At 56.5% G+C, this 25,403-nt stretch overlaps 1 protein-coding gene across 5 annotated transcripts in view; it reads right to left on the reverse strand.

Moving 5' to 3' along the window:
• Positions 1 to 25,403, reverse strand: part of IGSF9B (immunoglobulin superfamily member 9B) — a 106,607-nt gene that overhangs the window by 74,328 nt on the left and 6,876 nt on the right. For all 5 annotated transcript variants that reach the window (XR_010593022.1, XM_005309982.4, XM_042851932.2 and 2 more), the window contains exons 2-3: positions 4,582 to 4,779; positions 1,236 to 1,382 (exon numbers count right to left, since the gene is read on the reverse strand). Coding sequence is in view for 4 of the 5 variants with exons in the window: in XM_005309982.4 (XP_005310039.2) it covers positions 1,236 to 1,382; positions 4,582 to 4,779 (345 nt within the window). In the remaining variant the exon portion in view is untranslated. The remainder of the gene's footprint in view (positions 1 to 1,235; positions 1,383 to 4,581; positions 4,780 to 25,403) is intronic.

Raw genomic sequence — 25,403 nt, forward strand, 5'->3', positions numbered from 1 at the left:
GTAATCCGGGTCAAGTCACTTCGTCTCTCTGGGCCCCCATTCCCCAGCTGTCAAGTGGGGAGCATTGTGCTTCCTTACCTCACGGGGGGGTGTTGTGAAGATATTGAAGGCTGGTTCTCAGATACCACAGTGGTGGGGGCTAGATAAGCACGAGAAATGGACAGCACTACATGCCCATCTCTCCCCCCCATCACCTCTCATGAGGAGAAGGAGGGCAGCTCTGGCCCCTTCTCCTCCCAGAGAGATCCACAGGCACCACACAACGAGCACAGGACACTCTGAAAAGTGCTGCTAAGAAAACCTGGAGAAACAGCCCTGAAACAGCAACTAGAGGAGGGGCAGCAAAACAGGCTGGTAACAGCCTGTATCGAGCTGATCAGAGATGTGCTGGGCCAGAACTTGGATGGGAGCCCTCCAAGGAATAGCTACATGGAAGGACACACAGGAAGTGGTACTGCTGACTAAATGGGGCTCTTCCCTTGTACTGATGCCAGCACTGCTGGCCATGTAGAAGTTAAGTCCTGACCAGCTGTGGTCATTAAAGACCTGTGGTAAATTTGGGGAGCTGTAGGAGTGTTACATCCCATTACCCCAACTCCCATTGCAGTTTTGATGGGGGTATAAAACTGCCTCATTTCCCAGATAGTTGTACAACTATTACTGTTAAACAGCTGCCATGTTCCACTCCAGAGGTGGCTGCATTTCATTGCGGCACACAGGGATCCTTTCACTTTATATCCTTCACCTGTTCCACAGGTGTCTTTTGAGGCTTTAAACAACCAGTGAAGGGCTTGGAGACCCTCCTGGTATTACTCCTCCATCCCTTCTCTCCCACCATCTCCCCTCCTCCCTCTGATCCACTCCTCTCTCCCCATCCTAAAGTCTCAATCTAGGATATTCCTGGCACTGCAGTATTGGTTGCTGCGAGCACGGTCTGAGAAATGGCAACAGATGGGGCCTTGAGGCCTGTTCATGACAGATGGCTGCTCTCCCCGTAACACAGGACAGGGGAAGCCGGAGATGATGGAAGGCCCTAGCTGGCAGTTTCAACAGAGATACAAAGGAGAAGGGAGATGCCTGGGTGAAGGGAAAGGGCTTCATTAGTGGACAGTGCAGACCAGACAAGAGAGCAGCTGAGCTCTGGGACTTCCTGGGGTTCTGGTCAGTCACATGCCAGGAGCAGGTTTGCCCAGAGAGACTCATGCAGCGGGGAAGCCCCCCCACCTCCTACTCACCATTGACCGTGAGGTGCACCCAGCTGCCGTTGTGGAAGGTGTCGTACTGCTGATCCAACATAAGCACTTTGCACTCGTACCAGCCCTGGTCCTCAGAGCGAATCTGCTCGATGCGCAGGGATGCCTTGTCATGAAGGCTGGCGCGGCCTGGAAGAGACATGGACAGAGTCAGAGGGACTCAGCTCTCAGCCGGGAAAGGGGGCCCTGAAGCCGCAATGCAGCATCAGCCTCACCCCTCAACTCACCACTTGACACCCAGCCTCTCGAATGGCACTTACAGAGGCTGCGGAGAGTCCACCCTGCCCCCAGCCCAGGCTCTCTCTCCACCACTGAACATTGAGGCCGGGCTTTTTCAAAAGGGGCCACTGATTTCTCTATTTTGGGGGGCCCAACACAACGCACCACAGGCCCAATTTTCCAGGCACCGCAAGGCCTGCTGACTTCAAAGACAGCAGCCAACGCTCACCTCCACAGGGGTCTCAGGCTGGGCACCCAAGAACTGAGGCCCCTGGAATTAGAAAATTCTCGCTTGCCCATCCAGTCTGCCAGGATATCCCCGCTGACGATCAGCCCCATGTTAAAGAAGGTGGGGGCGATGCACACTGCGAATCTGAGATCAGTGCCCTGGGGACACGGGTAGGGCCAACAGACCATGAGAGAGACCAGAAGGTCAGGGCCCCATGGATTTGGAGCTCATCTGGGACACAGGGCTTTCCCCACATCTCAGAAGAGAAGACAACCTTCTGCAATGAGGATTAACAGCACCCACTCTACTGCCAGCAGAGGGGCCCTGCACAGACACACGTCGGGGTTGACTCCAGCTCCGTGTTCAAGCCAAGATGTGTCCTGGAGCTCTTTCACCAGCCACTGCTGCCACAGAATTGCTCCCTCTCAAAGGCAGCCCAGCCCTCCCCAAGGAGGAAGCTCCAACATGCCCCCGTTCCGGGCTAGCGCACATCACTGCATCCAGGGGACAGGCCACGAGACAGGAGCCCTTCACTTCTAGTTCAGAGTCTATTCCATGTGTGCAGTGACTCAGAGCTACCCCCTGCGGCCGTGGGGCAGCCGCGTGCCAGGGGAGCCTCACAACTCAGCTTCCAGTGGGTAAGTGCTCCCACCACAGAAACCACCAGCCCCACTGGCACTAACCTGCCCCCCATTGACCAAGGACTGGATAGAGCGGAGAGAGCCAAGCCCCCCTCAAGGTGATGGCTCCGGGGCAGCCTTGAGGCATGTGCCAAGGAGACAGACGTTGAAAACTGACTCGCAGCAGAGCAAAATGCAAACCAGGTACGACCTGCGGCTGGTGCGCAGGGTTGGTGGAATAGGACAGGCAAGGACACACTCGCAGGCCAGAGCGAGAGGACGAAAACCCCAGCCACTCATGATAGAATCATTTTCTTTCTGGCCAGAAAAGAGAACCACACAGCAAGCTGCTAGCTAGTTTCCCTGCTGGACACCCTCCAGGGACTGCCAGCTCCCCAACCACGCTGTTTGCTGGGAATTAGGGCTCCTGGCCAACTCCCACCTTGGAGTGATGGCGCTGGCTGGAAGCAGAGGCACGGATGGGATATTTGAGTCTCTCCCTTGCTCCTAGGGTGCACACTCACACCTTATCTCTCCCCTTCCTGGACAGCACAGCAGGGAACTGATGTACCTACCTGCGGAGGAAACCATTCCCTCCCCGCACCCCCCGCTAATACCTCCTTGGCAGTAACCCCTTTATCGTCTGCCAAGTCCCATGCTCAAGCCAACCAAACAGCTGTGGGGTGCCTCCCTGCCTCCTGGCCAAGTGACTGCTCTCCCAGGTCCTGTTATTCTCCCTATCTCACTGGGAGATCATTCAGGGGCAGCTGTGCATCTGCACGGTTTCAGTTTAGGGCCGTTCCCCCACCCATGTATACATTGTGTCCACACAGGGCTGGGATCAAAGCCCGCCTGGTAACAGGATCCCTGCCCTCTCTCCCTCCCCCACCGATGCTTCCGGGCATGGATTGTGCTGCATCAATTCTCCATCCGCATGATTCCCTCCTCCCCTACCACCACCGTGCAGCTCCATGCACCACATGCAAGAAATAGTCACTGCACCTCCAGCTTCCTACTGCTGCAAGGGGCCGACTGGCAGCGGCTGGAAGGGATTGGTAGGGCATCTAAGGAGATGCAATAGCGTCTCACCCCAGGGCTTTGCACACCTGCTACAGTCACCGGAGACCAGGTCATAGCCTGGGACGACCCTTTCTGCACCCTGTCCCCTCCCCCCACGAGGATGGCCAGCTGCTGCTACACCTGCAAGCTGCCTCCCTGTCCTGATCCTAACCCTCCTCGGGTCCCAGCAACCACGGGAGGCTGCAGGGGACTATGGGGTGGCGAAGGGCTGCAGCACAAGCCCCTAGGAAGCCAGCAATAGGCAAACAGGGCTGCGCAGGGCAGAGGTCCCCATGGGAAGCAGGCCTATGGAGCCACCCACATGGACAGCTCACTGCCCGCTCTCCCTTTCCCCTTCCCCTCAGGCAAGTCGCTCCACCAGGTCAGGCCAGTCTCCTCACTGACTCGGTTTCTCCCCCGCCCACCCGCTTTCTAGAGGTGCTGAGCTCCCGCAGCCCCCAGATACCCCAGCAAACACCCCAATGACCTCAATGGAAGCAGCAGGGGCCTGGTGTCCGAAAACCTCGGGCTCTCTCAACAGCTCGGACGCTGGCCTTATACCCGGGGGACCTCTGGATCCAGCACCTCCTAGCTCAGTCCTGCCCCACTCACCCAATTCAGTTTCATCTCCCCCTCCCAGGGGTGTCCCCTGGAACTGAACATCCAGGGGGACAGGGGAAGACGCAGTGGGAGGACTAGTTCCCCTTGCGGCAGAGAGGACACCAAGCAAGGCTCCTGTCCCCAAAAGCAGCAGCCCAGGCTCTCCGCTGTTCCCAGGGAGCAGCAAGGCTTGCCTTTGGTTTTACTTCCTTGGCTCCTTTCGTCCCACACAGCCCAGCTGGCTTCCCGATGCTGCCGCTTAATTAAAACCAGCCGGGTGGAAAGAATGGAATGAAAGGGAGAGGGGGAGAGAGACTTTCCTGGAAGGGGGCAGACTGGAGACAGTCCTGTGCCGAGCCGCCAGCTCTCAGTGCACTCCAGGGGCAGCTCCTCACACACAGTCAGCATGCTGGGGAACGGTGCATAGGAATGCCCCTGCCCTCGGAAGGTGCTTCACGGCTGGAGGACACAGTGTTGCATCCGCCTCAGCCTACGGCAGGTTAGTCGCTCCAGGTGAAGATGCTGAAACACCAAACCCAGTGGAAGGGCCACGGCTGCCCCATCCCCTCTCAGCACAGGAGCCCATGGCTCGGCAACTCACCTGCATACCCTGGGTCCACGTGGGGAGGGTAAAACCCAAACTTGATGAAGATGGGAATGGGGACTCCGAATTTGAACCACTCCACCACATAGGGAGGGGGCTGCCCGGTCAGCGGATGGATCACGTCGCATCCCAGGATCACGCTCTCACCAGCACGAGCTGTCACAAACTCGGGTTCCTCCCTTGAGCCGTAGACACCTGGGAGAAAAAACAAAACAAAACAAAAAACAAAAAATCAGCCGGGCAGAGTCGGTGGCTTTTATTGCCAGCAGCCTCTCCCCTCATTCCTGCAGGTACACGTGGCGACTCTTTCACAGGGCACACTAGGGCTTGGGTACCAGTAGTTGGACCTGGTTAGGAAATGGAGACACTCCCTCTAGCAGCTGAGCTCCCTACTGCCACGCTGGGGCGTTGAGTAAAGGCGCGCGCCCCAACTGTGCAGCAGCAGGTCACCCACAGCACCACGCTAACGAGGGACACATGGCCAGGCTCTACAGGGCAGCAAGCCGGCAGCATAGTGCCCCGATGCTAGCCGAAGGCTGGGAGCAGACCAGGGCAGCAGGGCCATGTGGAGGAAAGCCAGCAGACTAAGGATATCCCACTCCACAAGCCTCTGTTGCCGCTTGCCATGGTGCCAGGGATGGATCGTGCTAGCCTCCCCATCAGCAGTTTGAGAACAGGAAACTGCGTCCAAACCTAGAGAGTCACGGCATCCAAAGGGCAACGTGTTCCCAGTAAGCCCCTCCACCCCGCTGGGAAACAGCGGCTTCCACAACTGAGACACACAAAGTCTGCCAACACCGCACATGGTGCCAGTGCAACCGGGTTATTAGTGTGATTTCAAGACCTGCCAGAGGCACCCCTTGCTCCAGCTGCTCGCTGTCCTCCCAGCGACCGGCCAGAGAACAATCCACTTCCCGCCAGGCCAAGGGGGCTGGGTCCCTCACCTGCTCCAGGGGCACCTAAGCCGCCCCTCCCCACCTCGCCAGAGCCAGAGGTGGGCCGAGGAGACAGCTCACCCTGCAGCCACTGGTTTGTTTGGTTGGTTCATTGGATCGCTGGGGTTGCTAGCTGGGAGGATCCGTTACGTGTGTTCCCCCCCTTTTTGGGGAGCCACAACAAGCTACTGAGCATGCCCAAAGGCTGCTGCAGAGCATCTCCACGCTGCTATGCCCAGGGCTGGCCACTCAACTCCGAAAGGAAGGGGAGCAGAGTGGGGACACTGGGGGCAAGAGACCGAAGGGAAGTGGCTGGGAGTGTAAAAAGAGCGAGGGCGAACGTGATGGATAGATGTTGCCTACTGATGGCCCCTTCTCGAAGTTCTGCCTGCGAGTGCGAAAGACCAGGCCGTGGGCGCAGAGAGCAGACAATGCTCTGGTCTAGCCCAGCAAAGCACGGCAGGGGAGGGGGCGGCCCCCAAGGCTGCCCACCCTGAGGCCTGCTCCCCCTGAGCACATAGGCCTCTCACCGACTACCCAGCCAGCCCCCCAGCTCCCTCTGCCCCCTCAGCACGTGGAGACTCCCTCCAAGGTGACCTTCCTCCCACGCTCCCCACCCTCACATGCAGGTGCCCATGCCTCCCGTTCTGGAGGAGGAGGTGGTGGTGCAGGCAGGAAATGCACAGCTCTTCTATCAGCTCTGAATTGCTTAATAATATCTTCAGGGACGCCTCTCCTCCCTTCAGCAGGGGAGACATCCATTCATAAACCCACTCGCCTCGCCAGCCAATTACCGCAAGGAGCTACAAGCCCCTGGAACGGGCCTTTCAACAGGGAAAGTGCTGACGCCACCCAGGCTCAGCCCAGCGAGCGGTGACAGCATTAAAACAGCTGCTCTGGACGCCCCGGGAACCCGCCTGACACATCCACCCCCAGACCCTGAGCCAGCCCTGCCCTACCCTCATGGCCACCCCACCTGCATCTCCCCAGAGCCAGGAGACCTATCCCCTAGCTCCACATCCCCCTGCAATGTCCATACCCCACTAACCTGCACCAGCCACATCACCCCTCCCAAAGACCAGAGCTAGCCCCCACAGTCCAAACACAGGCATTTTCCACCTCTCCCCAAGCCTGCTGCCGGCCCCTCCCCACACGTTATCGGGAGCCTGCAGCTAGCCCATTTCCCCTTGCGAACACAGGACTCCCCCAGGCTTAGCAGGATTGACTCAGGTCAGGTCACCGCAGGAGAGAAAAAGACCCACGTGTTGCAGAGAACGGTGCTGCAGCAGGTGGCGCTCTTTCCTTTGCGTCAGCTCTGTCCCAAAAGTCCCAGGGCTGTAGGGTGACCAGATGTCCCGATTTTATAGGGACAGTCCCGATTTTGAGGTCTTTTTCTTATATAGGCTCCTATTACCCCCCACCCCCGTCCCGATTTTTCACACTTGCTGTCTGGTTGCCCTACAGGGCTGCGCCTAGGGGGTGCTAGTTTGCGGACGGCGCAACCTTTCAGATAAATCCTCCGACCAAAGGCCCATTGCGCCACAGATGTTCTGGCCAACTTCTACTAGGGATAACTCACCCCTCTGCAATTTCAATGCGGAACAGCTAGGTTCACCCCAGGGCAGGCTGTATTTCAAGGCCAGGTAAAAGCAAGCCCTGGCACTCTTCATCCATAGAGTTCAAAGTGTGTTACAAAGATCAGCATCCTCCGCTCCAATTTCCAGATGGGGAAACTGAGGCACAAAGCGACACAGGAACTTCCTCGCGGTCACCCAGCAGGCCAGTGGCAGAGCCAGAAACAGAACCCACATCTCCAGAGTCCAAGTCCAATGCTTTATCCACCAGGCCACATTGCCTCCCCTACATGGTTCCTCCAGGCTTCGCACAATCGCAGGGGTAGTGCAGTGGTTTGTGGTTTCCCCTTGAGGTATATATAGCAAGCTATTAGCAGGTACAGGATTTGCGAGAAAGGTGCAGGGCTCACAGCAGCTCGCTGTGGCACACCCACTCCTCCCCTTCTCCATCTTCTGAACCAGCTTCAGAAAAGAGGAGAACCAGCTGCTCTCCTATAAGGGCTGGGAGGTGGGTGGGAGCCCACACAGTCCTACCCTGCACAGGCCCATTCAAGGGCTCTCTCCACAGCAGGAGCTGTGCGGTAAGGCCTGGGGGTACCATATTCATGGCACACAGGGCCGGTCTCCTCTGCCAGCCAGCCAGGCTCAGCATGACAGAGGCAAGGAGAGAGAGCTTTAAAACCCTTTGCAACCCAGAAATTCCACAGTCTTCACCCCCACCAGCCTCCGCACAATCTTACCAACCCAAGTCAGGGCCGGAGCAGCTGTTCGCAGCCCCCTGCTGCTCCCACACCATGCCCCACATCACCGCCTGCTGGGAGAGGCTAGCTTTGCTGTTCCTCTGAGCCCCTTGCCACAGCCAGCGCCGCTCCCCAGGGTATCTGTTACAGTGAAGTGCTGGGACTACAATAACCGTGAGCTCCCCCAAAACTAGCACCCCTACAAAAGATGTCTGCAAAGCAAGGCTGGGGCTTACGAAGCCGTCTGCCACATCGCAACCAGTGCCCTGCCCCATTCCCTGCAGAGATGCCTGCTGGAAGAGGCTGGGGTTGGAGTTGCTTGGGAGCTCCCCTATAGCCCGCGCCATTCTCCCAGGGGCAGGAGAGCAGCGGTTTTTAAAAGCTCCTTTCAGTCCGCTCCTGCCTGGATCCTGCAGAAGCCAGAGCCTGGGGAATCAGGGAAGCGGCTCCGTGGTACTGCGGCTTCGGGTAGCGGAGCTCTTCTAGCGTGAAAAGGCTCCTTTCCGCATGCAGCCGGGAAGCTGCTCACGCTGCTGCTGCCCCCGCCAGCGAAGAATCTTCATTCTTCAGGGAGGCATGTTCCCAGATCCTTCGCTCTGCTCTTCAGAGCCAGCTTTGATTGGCCAATAGTGACATCACTGTTTTTCCACAACAGGAGAGTAAGATCACTGGTTATTTTTGGCTCAGACACAAACGTAAACCAGCAAACGGCCCCCACAGGCCCCTCGGGGCCCCTGTGCAGGCTGATAATCAAAGTCCCTTTGGGGACGCAGGAGCCAGGTGGATTTGGCACCGCGGCAAGTCGCTGCTTGCTGGGATAGCGTAGGCAGCAAAGACTCGCTCCTCTGCAAGCTGCACCAGTGCAGGGAAAAACATGCACCAGTCTGATCGCACAAGGCCACCAGCCATGAGTGTAGCACCTCTACAGCTCCCCAGCACAGGCACGGGGACAGGCGAAGGCTATGGGGTCTGTAGCCAGGAGGAGGAGTGTACCTGGGGTGACGTATAACGGGCAGAAGCATGGCAAAGGGGTGGTTGGGGTGCAGGTGTAGTAGGAGGGACCTGGGGACAATAGAAGGGTTTATGCTGTGTGTGCGCGTGCACGCTGAGTGGTAGATAGGCTGCCTGGCATGTGGGCACGGAGGGGCCATGTCTCTTGCCTGGGAGGGTAACTGCTCACTCGGGTCAGGCACACACCGCAGGTGCATGGCTGCAGACCACCACCAGGGAGTGGGGACATGTCTAAAAGCAGAGGGGAGCCACACAGCAAGTAGCTGCAGCCTTCTCCACCAATCATCATCATCCCATCCCCGGGCTTCACACCACCTGTGCAGGATTTCTTTGCACCTCGCTGGGCCTCATTATCGCTGCATTTCTAATGAGGCCAAGGCTTTTGCACCTTGTCTGCTGATGGGGTGACTTCAGCTGCCATCCCCACCCCTGAAATCTGCAATGCTTTGAGGGGGTCCTGGGACTGGCATCCATCCTCTCCCACTCCAGTGTCCCGGGGACGTTTCCTTCTGTGCTACTACCCTCTCCTCCACAATGCAACCACCCCACGCTGCGGGGAACCAAAGTCATGGCTTACTAGCCACAGGCCGGCTCCAGATGCACCCCCACAGCTCTGGAGTGGCTCCTGTTTCAGATGCCGCAGCAGGGTCCGCACAGCCGCTGCAGCAGCAAGAGGGAGGGGCCGGGGTCTGCACAGGGCATTTGAAGGCCAAACCGTTCCTTGGGCCTCAGCCGGCATCTGATACCCAACTGTCCAGGAGCCTGGTCCAAGCCAGCCTTCCTTCCAGCAGGAGAAATCATTGGGGTTTGCCCAGAGATTCCCCCAACCACCTGCCTGGCTCCACAGTATGACCATCTCCCCCTCATCTAAATGGGACAACAGCTACCACATTCAAACTGATGCTGGTGAGAGCACCTTGTGTGAGCCCTGCTGGGACAAAGGAAGGAGGGGCAGGCTCCCCTGCTAGGCACAGCAGCCCTCCTGTATGAGGGTCCAATCCAGGGGACGACTGGCTGAGCAAGGGCCGCAGGATTTCAGTTTCCCAAAACTTCACAGCCACCCCAGTCTGGGGGCAGAGGGTGTTAACCCTTCTGCCCCACAGGAGAATCTGCAAGACCTCTTTACCATGCCCCAAAGTCTCAGGGTACCGAGGACTTGCATTCATCCTGCCCCCCATCCAACAGGGAATGAGCAGGTTCCCACGTCCTCGCCAGCCCAGTGTTCCCCGGCTAGCAGCTTGTGCAGTGCAGAAGCTCGGAGCCCATCCAAGCATTCGCCGGTACGCAGCAGCTGCAGTGTCTCCCTAACGCGCAGCTGGAGTCCTGCCAGCGCGTGTAGGACTTGATGCACCTTGGCACAGTCCCCAGCTCTCTTATCTCCAGTCAGCACCAGGCCCTCCATTCACCTGAGGAGCATTCAGATTTCCACACGGCCAGCAAGAGCAGCAGAAGGGCAAGGGGAGGGGCTGGCTGGAGAGGAGGGAGAGGCATACCACCATATGCACTGGCAGCACCAGTGGTCTCATACTGCCGCCTATGCCACCCAACCCAGGAACACTGGTGGGATGAGTCTGCCAGGCCTCAGCCATGCTATCCCAAAGGGTCTGGGCAGCGTGTGTGAAAGATGAGCTAAAGAGGGCTTTGATATTTGCCTACACACCTAAGACACAGCCTCAGTGCAAGAGCCCCCTGCCGTCAGTAGGAGCGGATGGTGCTCAGCACCTCACAGGATTGGGCTAGGAGACCCAGAGGCTGCCTCGCCGGAGGGAGAAAGTGTCAGCTACCTGCTCTTGCCCAGCCCCAGATACCCAGCACTAGCAGCTCTTGGTACTGACGCAGAACCAGCTCCCTTCTCCCCACATTCCAGCAGCTCCCTCCGCCAGCTCCGGCGTCTCGTCCTGAATTTTAATCTCCGTCTGGTCCAATAACGCTCGTTTCCTGCCCCCACACACATTGTCAAGCAAACAGCCCCCTCAGCCAGGGACGCCGTGTGCTAGGAGCAGCGACGGTTCTCAGCACCTGCCTCCAGGAGCACACGACTGGGGAAGCTAAACCTGGCTCAGGGGGCTTCGCCGACAGCAGGCCCCTGCTCCCAACCCAGTGTGGGGACACTGGAGTGCTGCCCCCACAGCAAGAGGAGGCTGTGAGACTAGAAAGTGCCTTGAACCCCACCGGCTACACGCAGGAGCTGGGCTGGCCTGACCTGGAAGAGACACCAGGAAAGCCATGACGGGTGGTGGGGAAGGAAGAGCAATGCAGTTAGAGAGGCAGCCCTGTAGAGTAGCACAGGACCCAGTCCTTCCTCAGCTAAGGCCAGGCAGACCCAACGACGGTGCGCATCCTAGGAAGCTTGGTCATTGGCATCACCAGGCAAGGGGGCTGCCTGATGCTGGGTGTTGGCCAGGAGAGCCCTGCTGAGCCAGTGCTCCCAGCTTCACTGTAGAGCAGCCCCTTGCTAGCTCTGATGTCCCAACGTCGCCTGCTGCACTCCAGGTCTGAGGACTCCGCTCCCGCTTTTCGGGATCAGGGCGCATGTGCGCAGGCCCCATTCAAAACAAGCCTCTCCCCACAGCTGCTGAACCGATTTCAGAGCCAGATTCCAACCAGCTCACACCCCTATGATTTCAGTGCAGGTTGGCCAGCTGCAGTGGAAGGGACCAGCACCAACCAGCCGCAAACTGTACCTTACCTCACGCCAGCAGATGCTGTTTGTGCAGGGCTACAGCGCTCAAGGGGAGTGACAGGAAGGCGCCAGCTACGGCGCTCACACGGAGAGCCACAGGGTTAGCCGATCCCAAGAAAGGCCGCAACCTCCGTCATAAGCTACTGCAAGACCCCCAGCCAAGGGTACGTCCACACAGCAAACGGTGCACAGGCTTCAGCATGGGGAACGCAAGCCCGGCACGGACCCTGGGAAGGTGCTCGGCGCACTAGCCCCCTCTGGGACCCCGCTGCACTGTCTTCACCTCTACTGTTACCTGCTCTCGCTGAATTCAAGCTAGCTCAAGCAGGTTGACGTGCCCTCAGACCCCTTCCGATAAGGCCCTCCACTGGCTGAAGTCCTCTTCATTCATGCAGCAGCAGCGCAAGCTTCATCCACATTGAGGCACGCTGCGCCACCAGTCCAGACCCAGAAGGGACTCTCTTGAAGGACTCAATCGCATTTGAATGTGGCTGTGAAGAACTGAGCTAGCCAACAAGGCCCCTTTTGTGGTCAGCGCAGACCACAGCACGTTGCATCAGCTACTTATCCTCCTGCGGGAGCACAGCAGACAACCCCCTGCACCACCACCCTCATAACGCTGGGGTGCTGGGTTCAGAGGTGAGTCGCATAAAGCACGACCAGTGCTACTTCCTGCCCAGTGGGCTCCCATCTGACTGCTGTCCAGGCCGGATGCTGCTTAGCCTAGATCTGATGAGAGCACAGCCCACGCTGCTCTGATGGCAAGGGACCAAGGGAAGAGGAGGGAGGAGCTTCCAGCCGACCCCCTGGCTCCAGCTGGGAATAAGTGAGTTTCGACTGGAAGCAGATCCCCTAGTGCTATGTCAGGCCAGACAGCCGATTGATCCCCACCGTGGCCATTCACAGCCAGCCTCTGGGTTTCTCGGCACGATTAGCAACTTTAATTTGCTCTCGACTGGATTGTATTTCACGGCCTTTCCTCGCAGGAAGTCGGTAATTCAATCTTCAAGCTTCTCGGCACAAAAGGTGAAAAAAATAGCAGCAGCAGTTTGTGCACGGCCTGGTGGAGAGGAAAGAACAAGCAACAGCTATCCACAGGACGGATGCCTAACGCCGCGGAGCCACCTTTTCCCCACTGCCCTGCCTAAGGTATCGGTCAAGAGAGGACGGGGGCCACGTGCTGGAGCAGCTACGTGATCCCTAACATTATGCCTTACAGTGCCTCCTGCTGAGTGAGGTTGGGACTGCAGGAGCTGGAAGCGCTCTCCGCTGGCATGCACAACCTGCGAGGAACAGTCTCGTGTTCAGTATGACACCAGCCCTGACGCGTCAAATCTTTCTGTTCAGGGACTGCTGAATCGCTGGGACAGGACAGCCCATTCTCCAAGGCAGCTTCAAAGAGGCTTTTACAGACGAGAGACAAAAAAATAGCACAAGGCGTGTATCTTTGAGGCCCGATACAAAGGGTCCAGTGACGTCTGGAAGGAAGTCATTGAGCCCTCGGCCCCGCAGGCACCCCTTCTCGGCACAGAGGATGGCAAGCAGACTAACGAGCCATTTAATGCACAGCCTGCACCAGTTTAACACCATCCTCCCTAGCACATCGCAGCACGCAGGCCTCTGAGCAGGTGTGGGGAGGGGAGGGAGGGAGGGAAGGAAGGGAACATAGTGCACAGCTCAGGAAGGGACTCCCTGGCTATCTGGGGAAGACCCAGGGTGCTGCGGGAAGAGGTGCTCGTAAGCCAGCTGTTCGCACTCTTCCCTCATTGCCCCCCTTGTGCCAGTGACCTCCCATGCTCTGGCTGTTGGCGTTATCCTGGCAACACGCGCAGCTCTGCAGCTCCCTCTCCAGCCTGTGGCCATCTCACCAATGTCTCCTCGGGGGTGCCTCGATGCTTCCGCAAACCATGCACGGCAAGCGCAGATCCCCTCTGCTCACCTCACCCCTTCCCCTGCCACCATCCTCCCTGGCACCTGAGCTCAGGGCTGTCTGGGACCCCTCCCTTTCCTCACCCCTCACAGCCAGGATCCTCCCACACCCACCTCCACCCACCCCCCACTCCCAGAGCCAACATGTGTTTCGCAGCCCGGTGCCAAGGGCAAGATGCCATGCCATCTCCAACCTCTCTCTCTAGACCTTCCCATCTACCCAGCAAGTAATGCATTGCTCTGACAACATCTCTCCCACCCAGCTCCACACATCTCTCCACTGGCTCCCCGTCACTGAGAATGAAGTGAGGAGGAAGGGTTTGAGTCCAGCCCCCAATGCTCCTCACCTCACTCCCTCCTCCCATTCTCACCTCCCTGTGCCTGGAAGGATCTGTCTTCCTCATGCACCTCCTCCAAAGCCCTCTCCCCGCATCCCATCCCACTCCTTGGATTCCCCCTCCTGCCTCAGCCCCTTCTCAAAGCCACCAGCATTCAACAGGCTTTGCTCTCTCCATAAGATGCGGTCCGTTACGCTGCGCTGCTTGAACCCCCTTTCTTGGCCCGTCTTCATCACCTCGCGCTGCCTGAGCCTGCAAACTCAGAGACAGGATGCGTGTCTCTGACAGGCTAGGCAGAGCCAGGGCACTAGATTGATCGGTGATGGCATTTGGAAAGTGTTTTGGGATCAGCAGATGAAAGAGGATTCATGAGCATCAGCTATTATCCTGTGCCCAGAAGCTAAGGGGATGAGTTCTCTTCGACAGACGTCCCTGCCGTCCACCTCCACACGGCAATCCATCTCTCAAGATCACCGTCCCATCCTTCAGCCCCGAGCAAAGACTCAACCTGATTTTCCAAGTTGCTGAAGAAACACGGCTTCACCAGGAGCTGCAGGTGCTCTGCATCTCGAAATCAGGCCATGAGGGGGCTAAGACCAAGGGGTATAATCAGAGTCATCCACATAACAAGGCAGGCGGACAGCTAAGAAGTGATGGAACAAATCACTGCAGAAGATTCTGGGACCTGGAATCCTTCCATGAGGCGGCAGCAGCTAAGTTGGAGGGGACGGACTGCACCATCCCCTTTTCTGTTGGAAAGATGATCAGAACAGACAAGAACTGTCCCATGCAGAGGTAAATGCTCCCTTTTCCTCCCTCCCTTCTAACTGGCCTGGCAATAAGCCCTTTCCAGGCAGCATGGCCAAAGCAAGGGATTTCCACCCCCCGCCAATCAGGAGAGAGCCCAGGGGAAGCCAATGTCAGCTGGGCATGAAGATTCACAGCCCACCCACAAGCAGTAGAGGCGGTTAACTTCAGCTCCAAGAAGCAGCTCATTAACTAACAAGATGGGAATGGGAGCGTGTGTGAATGGAGAAAGAGCGAAGCTGAGAATGGATGAGTGAACGCACAGGAATGGGAGAACCAACAAGGCAAATGGAGAGAAAGAATGAATGGAGAAACGGAGAGAGAATGGATGAGCATGGGAGAGAGAAGGAAGGAACGAGTGGGAAAGAACAGATGAGCGTGGGAAGAGCAAACAAATGAACAAGAAAAGGAACGCACAAGGGAGCCTGAGCAAGCGAAAGGCGTGCATGGGTGCACACGGGTGTTTCAAAAACATCCTCATTTCAAACGGAGCCAGGACCAAGCGACTAGGGGCCCAGCTCTAAGCCGTTGCCTGGGCTAAGACCATTCGGAGCCGAATGAACACAAGCCAGGTTTGAAATCCCATTCCCTCTTTCCAAGAGGGGAGAGGAAAGTCCAGGCATGTCAGAGCCGCCTGTACACACTGATGGGCCTGGTCCTCTCCCACCAGCAGGATCCACGACACACACCTGCAACTTTGCCCTCACAGGTGGCCAAGTGCTTCCTGCCCACTGCTGCCCAAACAAACAGGCTTGGCACAGAGGGAGTGGGCAGCATGCATACGCCTTGCAGTAGCCTCTGGAATGGAAGTGCTGAGATGTGAGTGAAGGAAAATAGGTCAGTTTCTGGCCGCTTGCAGTGCCGGTATCTAATCAAAAAGCCAGTGGAGTAACCACATGCATGGCTAGGCTTCACCTCCACGTGAGGAAAGCTGTCTGCCATCCATTAGAATTACAAGCACCCAGTTCTTGTGGGGATCCCTGCTCTCACCCCCCAGCCCTGCTCTTCGCTCTGGATTCCCTCTCTTGCTTGGTTCACATACCTGGCTAGATGCCCCCGTCTCGCTAGCAAGTTTCACTCTGTCTGCACATTAGTGGCCTCGGCCCAGAATTACCGTTCCAGTCTAGTAACTTCCCCTCTCCTAGGGAGGGCGAGGAGCACTGGGCTCAAAAATCTCGCAAGGGATGCCAGCATCCCATGCCCTTGCGGCAGGGAAAAGGGACAAGGGGGAAAGCTAACTGCACCTCCAACCCAAGCAGTACATTTGGGGACAGTCCCACGCAGTTACACACATTTAGGATACCTTCAGGCATTTAACCACACCTGTGATCTGGCAAAAGAAATGATGGAAATGGGACAGCATCCACAACAGCAGAGGGTTCTTCAGTAACTCTGCCAGATTGTGGGGTCACAAGTACCTGTTGAGTCTACAAAATATGCACGCACACCCATGGTGCACTCCAAAAAACTTGCCATTTACAGCACAGCACTATAAATACTACAGTGACTGGTGCTGGAGAGATCAGCATCACCAGCTCCTAGAGTTTTACGAGTCTCACAATATTGGGTGTTCTTCTTAAAAGCCCCAGCTCCTGAAGGCATGTGATCAGGTGAGAATTTCAGCTTTCATTTACAAAGTAAGTTTCCGGCCCTTGTGTTTGTGAAGAAAAGCTTGAGAGCATGACCCATATGGGACCTAAAGATTAAAAAGCCAGAGGGCAAATGAAAAGAATCCCAAAGGTATTATTTAAACATATCATGGATTTCTGTGGTCTGACACGTGATTTTTTGAATGCTTGCGATTGGCCATACGGAGAGATGCAGAAGAGTTATGGGTATTAAAAGGCCCCACGCAACTCTGCGAATCATGTGCACAAGTATCACACTGCAAGCGCCACTTTGCACGGTGGGCAGAGAAATGCAGGGCTGGCATGTATGCCAACTCTGCGGGAGCGGCATGGGTGCTCACATTTCAAACATGGCCCTGATGGAACTTCCACACACAAACAGGCCCCGCTGCTCCTGGGCAGGTCAGTGCGTACGCAACAGAAGTAACTCCACTCCTCTTTCTCTTCCCCCCACATCTTCCATTTCTCTTCCCTCCCCTCTCCACCCCCCAGTCAAATGAGTATGTCCTCTGCACTCTGCAGCCCATTTGGTTGAAATACAAGCCAGCACCAGGAGGCGGGCACATCACATATGAGGCAGTATCTTTCTAAGCGAACACTGTCTGTTGTAGGATCCATTCAGGTCTCAGAGGTGTTCTGATAGCTGATTTCACACCTGCATTGTGGATTTTCTCACTTCTCTGGGGCATGGCGGGGAGAGAAAGGGCCTCTTGTTTGTTACAGCTCTGACAGCTTGGACCCCACCATCTTGGTGGACATAACTTCATGGCTCTGCTGCTCCATCATGAGTACTCCGAACACCCCCATCACCCCCAGGACACAGAGTGGCCATGAGGGATGTCCAACACTCTGGATCAACACAGAGCCATAGCTGTGGACTGCAGCATGTCCGACCCTGAGCTGGGGCATGACAGATGGAATAGTGGAGCAAAGCGAATGTGCGGTGACAGGTACTGCATTTGTGGCTGTGTCCATCAATCAGCGATGACAGGAAAGGCAGAACTAGGGAGTTATTTCAGTCCATATGTGAGGCGTGCCCATCCCATGCTCTGTCTAGGTCCTTCTAACAAGCTTTAGAACACAACACAACACAACCACGCACACTCAATTGTGGCAGGGCCTTTTACGAGTCCCGAGAGAGAACATGCGGCATCCAGCAGCCCAAGTAGTCAGGTCCCTTGGATTCCGCTGCAAGCTCCTTCCTGGAGAACCTGGACATCAGGATTCTTGGGGGCTACTTCAAGCTCCGAGGGAAGCACAGTTTTGCGGTAACTGGTGAGGGGGGACGGAGTCAGGACGCCTGGGTTCCATTTCTACCTCTGCCACAGACTCATTCTGCTCCTTTGGCCAACACACCCAACTTCTGTGCCTCAGTCTCCCCTATCTCTAAAGTGGAGACAACACCTGCCTCACAAGTAGGAGTCCATGAGCAAGGCTTCACTAGCGAGATCAGGGAGGAGACACCCTACTACCATATTTCCATAGGCTCCCTAGCATATGGGCCCATGTCCCGTCACCCTGGTCCGGTAGAAACATGTTGGGCATTCAGAGCTCCTGCAGTCCCTCCACCTAGCCAGCCTACTCCTCCCCATAAACTCCCTTCAGCTGACAGAGGGAGAGGGGAAGGGGCGTGCACTCAGAGCTGCTCTGCCTATCCCAGCAGAGCCACCCAGCCCATGACAAGTAGAAGACAGGGCTGTCAGCTCATCTGGATGCCTATAGGCTTCAAATATTCAGAACTGGGTTCCACTGCTCCACTTGGCCATCTTGTTCCCAGGGTTATCCCAATGGGTCAGAGCCACCATGGCTCCCTCCCCCTCCACCAGGGGCAACAGCAGCAGTTCGACGGACATTTCCAACCGACTCTCCAAGCCCCAGATCTTTCTAGGGGGCCAGACTCTGACTGAAGCACATGGGACTCCGCTTGTGGGATGAATCCAGGCCCCACTTCAGACAGAGAGTGTCCAATAACAGGAGTGTTAACGCTCTGTCACCAGCTCTGCCTTGCAGCTGTTCTCACTTTGGTGCAGAGTTGCTATACAGGGGGAGGAGAGAGGCAGAAAGGGCTTGAGAAAGGTGCATCAAGCCCAGCGGAAAGACCCTCTCTCAGCCAGCTGGGCACATGGGACCCATCAAATGACAGAGAATCCCTCAAAGCTCCACTACAAGTGGGGAAGAAAAGGAAGGACAGTTCACTGGGCAGGTTGCCGCTAACCCCAAAGGTTCAATCCTGCCATCCTCTCAGTACCAAATCCCATACGAGAGCGCAGTCTGGGCCTCTGAAACAGTGCACGGTTGGCAGGGCAGTGGGGTCCCATGTTTAAAGCAGGCGAGCTGGGAGTCAGGGCGCCTGGGTTCTGTGCCTGACTCCGGCAGGGCAGGGTTCAGAGTCTAGATCCCCAAGTCTCATTCCTGGTTCTGGGTGCACAGATCTCTGGCCTGCCCCTCTCTGTGCTCAACGTCCCTCATGAAAACGGGGATAACCCCAACCTCCCAGGGAGAAGGCGAGGCAGAGGGGCTTGGGTGGGAGACTCTTCACATCCATACCAGGCAACTGGTACACTCATTATACACGCTGCCTGTGGACCAGCACAGCACAGGCACGCAATCGGGTAAAATGAACCCCGGCCCTGCCCTGGGGCAGCCAAGCCTTCTCCCTGAAAGCCCCATATGGCAGATAATGGATGAGACACCAGTCCACAGAAGCCAGAGAGGAGCAGCAGACAAATATCCTACCCTAGTCAGTGCTGCCTGAATGGCGACATGAGCCCTCCCTCCATCCCCACAGTGCCAGTGCCCGCAGAGCTGCCTGCGCCCTTAATGCTCCACTGGTGCCCCGGGACGCCGTGCAGCAGGAGGCTCCCGGCGCGTCCAGCACGCTGGAGCAATCTCTTCGCGCTCAGCCAGCACAATCGCAAGGTTCACTTGAGGTCGCGGGAAAGCTCAGAGGATGCGAAAGCACCATCCCGCTGGAGCGTGATGTGTGCAGGGCCCCCTGCCATCAACAAGTAATTAACGGGCTCACTGACCAACTCTGCCACTCCACAGGGCCAGCTGGGACTCGGACAACAAGCCTGAGAGATGTGCCTCCCTACCAATCAGGGGCCAAGAGACCAGTGACAGATGTGTGTCCCCCCTCCCCACTCCACCACCAATCAGAGGCCTGGAAGCCTTGACCCTGCGTGCACCTCCACCAATCAGCATACAGAGGTACCGCTGCCCCATTTGGACCCGACCCTCCCCTCCACCCCCCACCAATCATAGCCCAGTTTCTGGAGAGTAGAAAGAAAAGATGCACAAGCCGCAAAGCCCAGCTGCGCCCTGCTACCCAACCCCAGGGCGGTGATGATGTATCCACCAGACATACCCAACCCCAGGGCGGTGATGATGTATCCACCAGACATACCCCGAGGTTGCAGGATCAGCCCAACCCAAAGCTCTCAGAGACCAGTAACAAAGAGCCTATTCTCACCCCTCAGAGCAGTGCGAGAACCCGCGGTGCAGAGATGAAATCTGCTTTGACACATCCCATTCACAGCATCGAAGGCAGAATATTGCGGGGATCGAGGACGACAAGCCACTGGCATTTCATCGGGGGGGGCACTAGAATGCAAGGAGGGAAGCAGGAGGATCTGCTCTAGGGAGAGACTAAGATGGCGAGGACCCCGCCCTTGCTAACCAGGAGGGTAGCAGAGAGCTGGAGTCCATCCGCCTCCCTCCCAGATCACATCACCAGCGGAACATGACAGGAACGAGTGGCTCGGCTGGAGCGGTGGGGGTTTGCTCAGCCAGTTAGAAACTGCACATGACAGAAAGCTGCAATTAGTTGCTCAGTCATCTAAAGAACTACTGAGGAAGGCCGTCTGACTCTGCAGGCTGCCTGCCCTTCCCGACCAGAACACTGGCTGGCTGTACTGCTGGTGGGGTATCTGTGTCGCTCTGATGGGACCCGCCTCCCTGACCCAACCCCCTTTGGCTGAATCCATCACCCAGGATAACAGCCCCACTGGTGCCATAATCAGGGACCTTCCCCCTCCCGCCTCACTTCTCTGCCTCAGCTCAGAAGCAGCATCTGGGTTTGCAGCAAGATTCCTGCTTTTTTAACCTGATTTTCCAGATGGATTGGCTGAGACACACACAGGTCAAGTGACTTGCCTCAAGGTCACACAGCAGAAATGGGAGAAGGAGGGAGGGGAAGACCTGGAATAACCAGAGGGGACAGCTTAATGGTCTATGCATCAGGTTCAGAGGAACCGGGCTCCCTGAAGCCTCAAGTTCAAACCCCTCTTTCCTCCTTCAGAAGCAGAGAACTATGCAGCAGAGGGGACAGGGATTTCACTGGTGACCCTCTAAGTAAGATCATGTCTCCTCTATGGTTGCATTTAAGTTCCCCTGGCACCATCGGGAGAGCACAAGATAATGGCAGTGTCCATAGACCTTCCCATCCAGTATGCTGGACAGCATTCATCTTCCACCCACCATCTCTTTCCAAAATGCTGTTTTGAGAGTCCCCACCACCACCCTCCAGGCCACACGAATGAGAGAAGGGGATTATACAATCAAGACAATTCCTAGAGAAATAACTTTGGTAAGCTGTAGTAAGATTGTAACCATCAATTTGGGGGAAGGGGGAGTCATTGCAGTAGGACATAGAGGTGCAAGCTGAAATCAGGGACCCTTTGCACTAGGCGCAGTACACACACACACACACACACACACTAACAAGAACTTGTAATCTAGGCAAGACAAAGAGTGGAATGAGAGGAGACTTGCCCGAGGCTACACAGCTGGTCAGTAGCAGAGCCAGCCCAGACCCCAGGTTTCCTGACTCCCAGTACAGTGCCCTGCCCACTAGACCAGGGGTTCTCAAACTGGGGGTCACAAGATTATTACATGGGGGGTCACGAGCTGTCAGCCTCCACCCCAAACCCTGCTTTGCCTCCAGCATTTAGAATGGTGTTAAATATATTTAAAAGTGTTAATTTATAAAGGGGTTCGGGGGGTCGCACTCAGAGGTTTGCTGTGTGAAAGGGGTCACCAGTAAATAAGTTTGAGAGCCACTGCTCTAGACTATGCTGCCTCTGCTGAGTTAAATGCGGAAGTTGTTAAAAATAAAATTCCCCCAGAAGCCACGTGGCCAAATGCTGCAGTTTTAAGGTGTTCACCTATAGCTTAAAACACACACAGCCTTGAGATCAGAAACTACTGGACGCCGAATGCCCATCCGGACACCAATGTTCATGTCCTTTATTCATTTCAAGCAGCAGCCATGGTATCTTGCTTCTTCCTGCAGCAACCTCCAAAAAACAGACCATGGTTACCTAGCACCTGAAGGACAAAGCCTCTAACCGCTCCCCTCCTGCCACGGGGTGCTCCACTCACCACTGGGCTGGCACCTCCTGGTCACTCTGGGGATTAGCTCTGGAGGCCAACGCCCCCTTCCATGGTTTGCATGCCATTGCTCCAAGTCTCCCTCTTGTTCCAGGAACTGCAGCGTCTTTGTGACTCAGGCCAGGTCACTCAGTGTTTTCCCCCCTTCTGGGGTATATCAAAGTTTTTCCGTCAGCCGTCCTAGGCAATCTTCCCATTCACTGCTTCAGGTCTATGCCACACCTACGGTGGCTGGTAGGGGAACCTGGGCCCAACCTCTGCTCTGGGTTCCACTCCAGGGACTCTCAACCCAGCATTTCCAGGCTTTCCTCTCCCAGCCCTCACGGCTCCTTCCATAGACTGCATCCCTCCACTCTGGTTCCCCTTCTCTCTCTGGGTGTACCAGCTCCAAACCCTCCTCCCAGGGAGCGACTGCCCTGTCCCAGTAGCAGCCCCTGTCTGTTACCTGGCTGCATGGTCCCCACCAGTTCCTGCACAGCTGAGCCAGCTTTCAATTAGCTCCCTGGCTCCTCCTCCACCAGGTGCAGTCTGCAGAGTTAACTGACCTACTTGACCACCTTAAGGCCTGTCAGTCCTGTGTGGGGAGGAAACTCCATCACACCTCCAAAACACAGACTCCACATCCTCAGCAAGCCCCGCTGCAGGATTCATGCCCCATACCTTCTGGCCCAGAGAACGTGGTCAGAGACCCACTGCTTACTGTGGGACTGCTCTGCCTATTCCATGCGGGACGCTCCTTTCCCCTTCAAAAGGCACAGAAAGTGAGCATGCTCACAAAGATATCGATGGATTAGCTTTGAGGTTTGGTGTGTGCTAGGGTCCTCAAGTGCTTTGCAGCTGGGAATTAAGCCACAGCATCCTGGTGAGGTTGGCATTATCCACACATCACTGATGGGGAAACTGAGGAAGAGACGGGTGGTGACTTGCCATAGGCCACGAAGCAGATCAGTGGCAGAGCCACAGTAGAACCCAGAACTCCAGCCCTATCTCATACATTAGTCCCAGACCCAACTCTCCCCTTAGGAGATAACTTGCCACCAGCCACAACCTGTGGCACCACTCTCCTAGTTCCAGATGCACATGGCAAAGGACCATCCCCACGTACCGCTGCCTCTCACAAGGGCAGCAGACGAGGGCCTTAGTATTCTGCCACAGGCTACCCACACCCTGGCCCTCTCCTGTCTGACCCAAGCCACAGCACACTCCCACCTGCTCAGAATAGTACAACACTGACCTAGGCACAACACAACAGCACAAAGCTGCCTGTTCTGAAGCATGTGTCCCAATCCCCTCGCAGCACCGACATTCCAACACGCATGCACGAGATGATCATTCTTCCCTCTGAATAGGAGCACGGTGCCTTTAAGGGAGGCAGTGCTCTGCCCTGCTGGTGAGACCGTGCCAGCTGCCAAGCAGTTAGTTGGGCACATGCAGGTCAGCCCTACAATCAGGAGTGCCAGGGGATTGCCAGGGAGACTGGTAGCCAGTCCTGGCATGCATACAGAGCAGGAGACAGCCACGAAAGAGAAGCCCGTACGGAACAAGCATCCCCTGGGATTCCCTGCAGGGCACAAAGGAAGCGCGCACACGCTTGCCTACATGGCTGCCCCTAGAGCAGCTCGCACGTGCTCACTCACCGGCTCCCCCCCACCCCTAAACTCAGCACTGATCAGCTGCGGCAGGAAAGTCAAGTGGAAACAACCCCCAGGGTCAGAGACCTGCTTCAGACCCAACCATCCCCAGCGAATCCAGCTGTTTGCATGCTACACTCACACAAACCCTTCTCCCCACTAGAGCAGACCCCATCCCACAGGGAGAATGGGTCAACCTAGCGTCTGGCGCATCAGGACCCTATGGAAATGAACCCCCAACACCCTCAAGGAAACAGGAGAGCAGCGGGCACGAGCAGGCCCGGGCCAGTGGGTGCAAGCGGGGTGTGACAAAAACCTATTGCCGAGCCAGCGCCTGTCTGCCTCCTGCAAACGCCGGTAACCAGATACTGGTGGTTTCTATTGCCAGTACATATGAAACCAGCTCATGTTTACAGCGACTCCGGACACAGCGATTTTACAACCCCAAAACTAATAACTCCGACACAAACACTTTGTACTCTGCCAGCTTAGACACCTGCCAGCAGCCCCCGACCTCTGCCAGCACGGGCACTCCAGGCCGAGCAGCAGACCCAGCCACGCACCCACCTCCTCAATCCCCTATTCAGAGCACCAAGCCACTGCCACAGCTCCAGAGGGGGCAGTTCTCAGAGCCCTGCCTCCTCTGGTCTCTCGCCGGAGGGATGCCCCCACGCACGGAAGTGAAGAGCAGCAAGGCCTCTCGCTAGACAGAGCACTGGGGCCATGGAGGGAGATGGGGCCTTCCTATCTGTGATCCTCCGTGAAAGAGGCATCACAAGGGGCATGCCACAGCCAGCACGAGGCACAAGCTGCCTCTCCCCAATCAGCGAGATGCTACCAGGCTGGGACTCCAGCAGAGACATTCACTGCCACTGGGATTGGGCGATTACATTGCTCTTTGATTAGAGGCTCGGAAGTAATCAAGATAAATCAGATTAGTCTTTGCTCCCCCGTGGAGGTTGGGGAATTACTGGTCCCCACTGTCCCTCTGCTAGACATCGGGGAGGGGGAGGAAAAGATCCCCCAAGTCTCAGCCACTGAGCAAAGATTAGAAGATAGATGGGGAAATAGCCCAGTCTGCCCCAGTTCTCCCAAGCCCCACGTTCCATCCAGAGGTTTCCTCTTTGTGGCTGCAGCCCAGAAGAGGAACAGGGGTGTCCCAGGTCCCAGACCTCACCGGGTGGGTTTTTCCTATAACATGCAACTAAACCAAATCATCACCACCACAATCTGCCCTTATTCCCAGTCTGAAAGCCACCCATGTGCCTCCCTCTCTTTCTGAGTCCCCAGGCCCTGGGGACACACTAGGGGAAGGGAGAAAGCCATGTTCACAAAGCATATGACCTAGGATGTGCTGACTCCAGAGCTCCCCCATTTATACTCCGTGCAAATCCCATTGCCAAGCCCTCCCACTGAACACCCTGCCAGGTGCACGGGGCCAGATGCCAGTCCAAACGCTCCCATGAACACCCAGCAGGGTGTTGATATCCAAGGCATGGAACACCACACCGAGTCCTTGGCATGCCATTTCCCAGCCCCCTGTGCTCTAAGTCATGCAAGACAAGGCAAGAAACGCTGCTCCAGCAGGGACAGCCAGGACCTACAGAGACCCCGGGGCTCTGAGTTCAGCATCACCTTCTGCAGCCCCTTTCGGTTGAGTTAAGCAGTCCCACCGGCGATGATCCCTGTAGCACCAGAGGAGCAACCTGGGGACAAAGCCAGAGTAGCTCCTGCAGACTGTTTAGAGAAACCTTGGTGTTTCACTCCAAACCCTCAAGGATGAAGAAACCACCCACAACTTTATCCTTACAGATGCCCTCCCCTTGCCGCTCCCTGACAGATACGGCCTTATTCCAATGACAGCTACAATAACGCCACTGAACCCAGTAGAATCTCACCTCTGTGAAACTGGTGTGAGATCAGAAGCCCACTGAGTTCACAACTCCTTGTATTATTCCTTCTCCCATTCTGGGGGGTCTATCCTGTTACTAAAGTAATGGTGTGGGCCTCCTAGCCATCTCTGAAAGCTGGGCTGGGGTGGCGGGGTCACCAGGCCAGAGAGGTCCTTGCTGCCCTCCCTTCCCCTGGAGTCCCCAAGTTGTAGGAAGGAAGGAGCAGCGTGGCACTAGGAGACACTTTCAGTGGGGCAGGA

The sequence above is a fragment of the Chrysemys picta genome, chromosome 16 (assembly GCF_011386835.1).
Source record: "Chrysemys picta bellii isolate R12L10 chromosome 16, ASM1138683v2, whole genome shotgun sequence".
In the NCBI taxonomy this organism is placed as follows: Eukaryota; Metazoa; Chordata; order Testudines; family Emydidae; genus Chrysemys; species Chrysemys picta.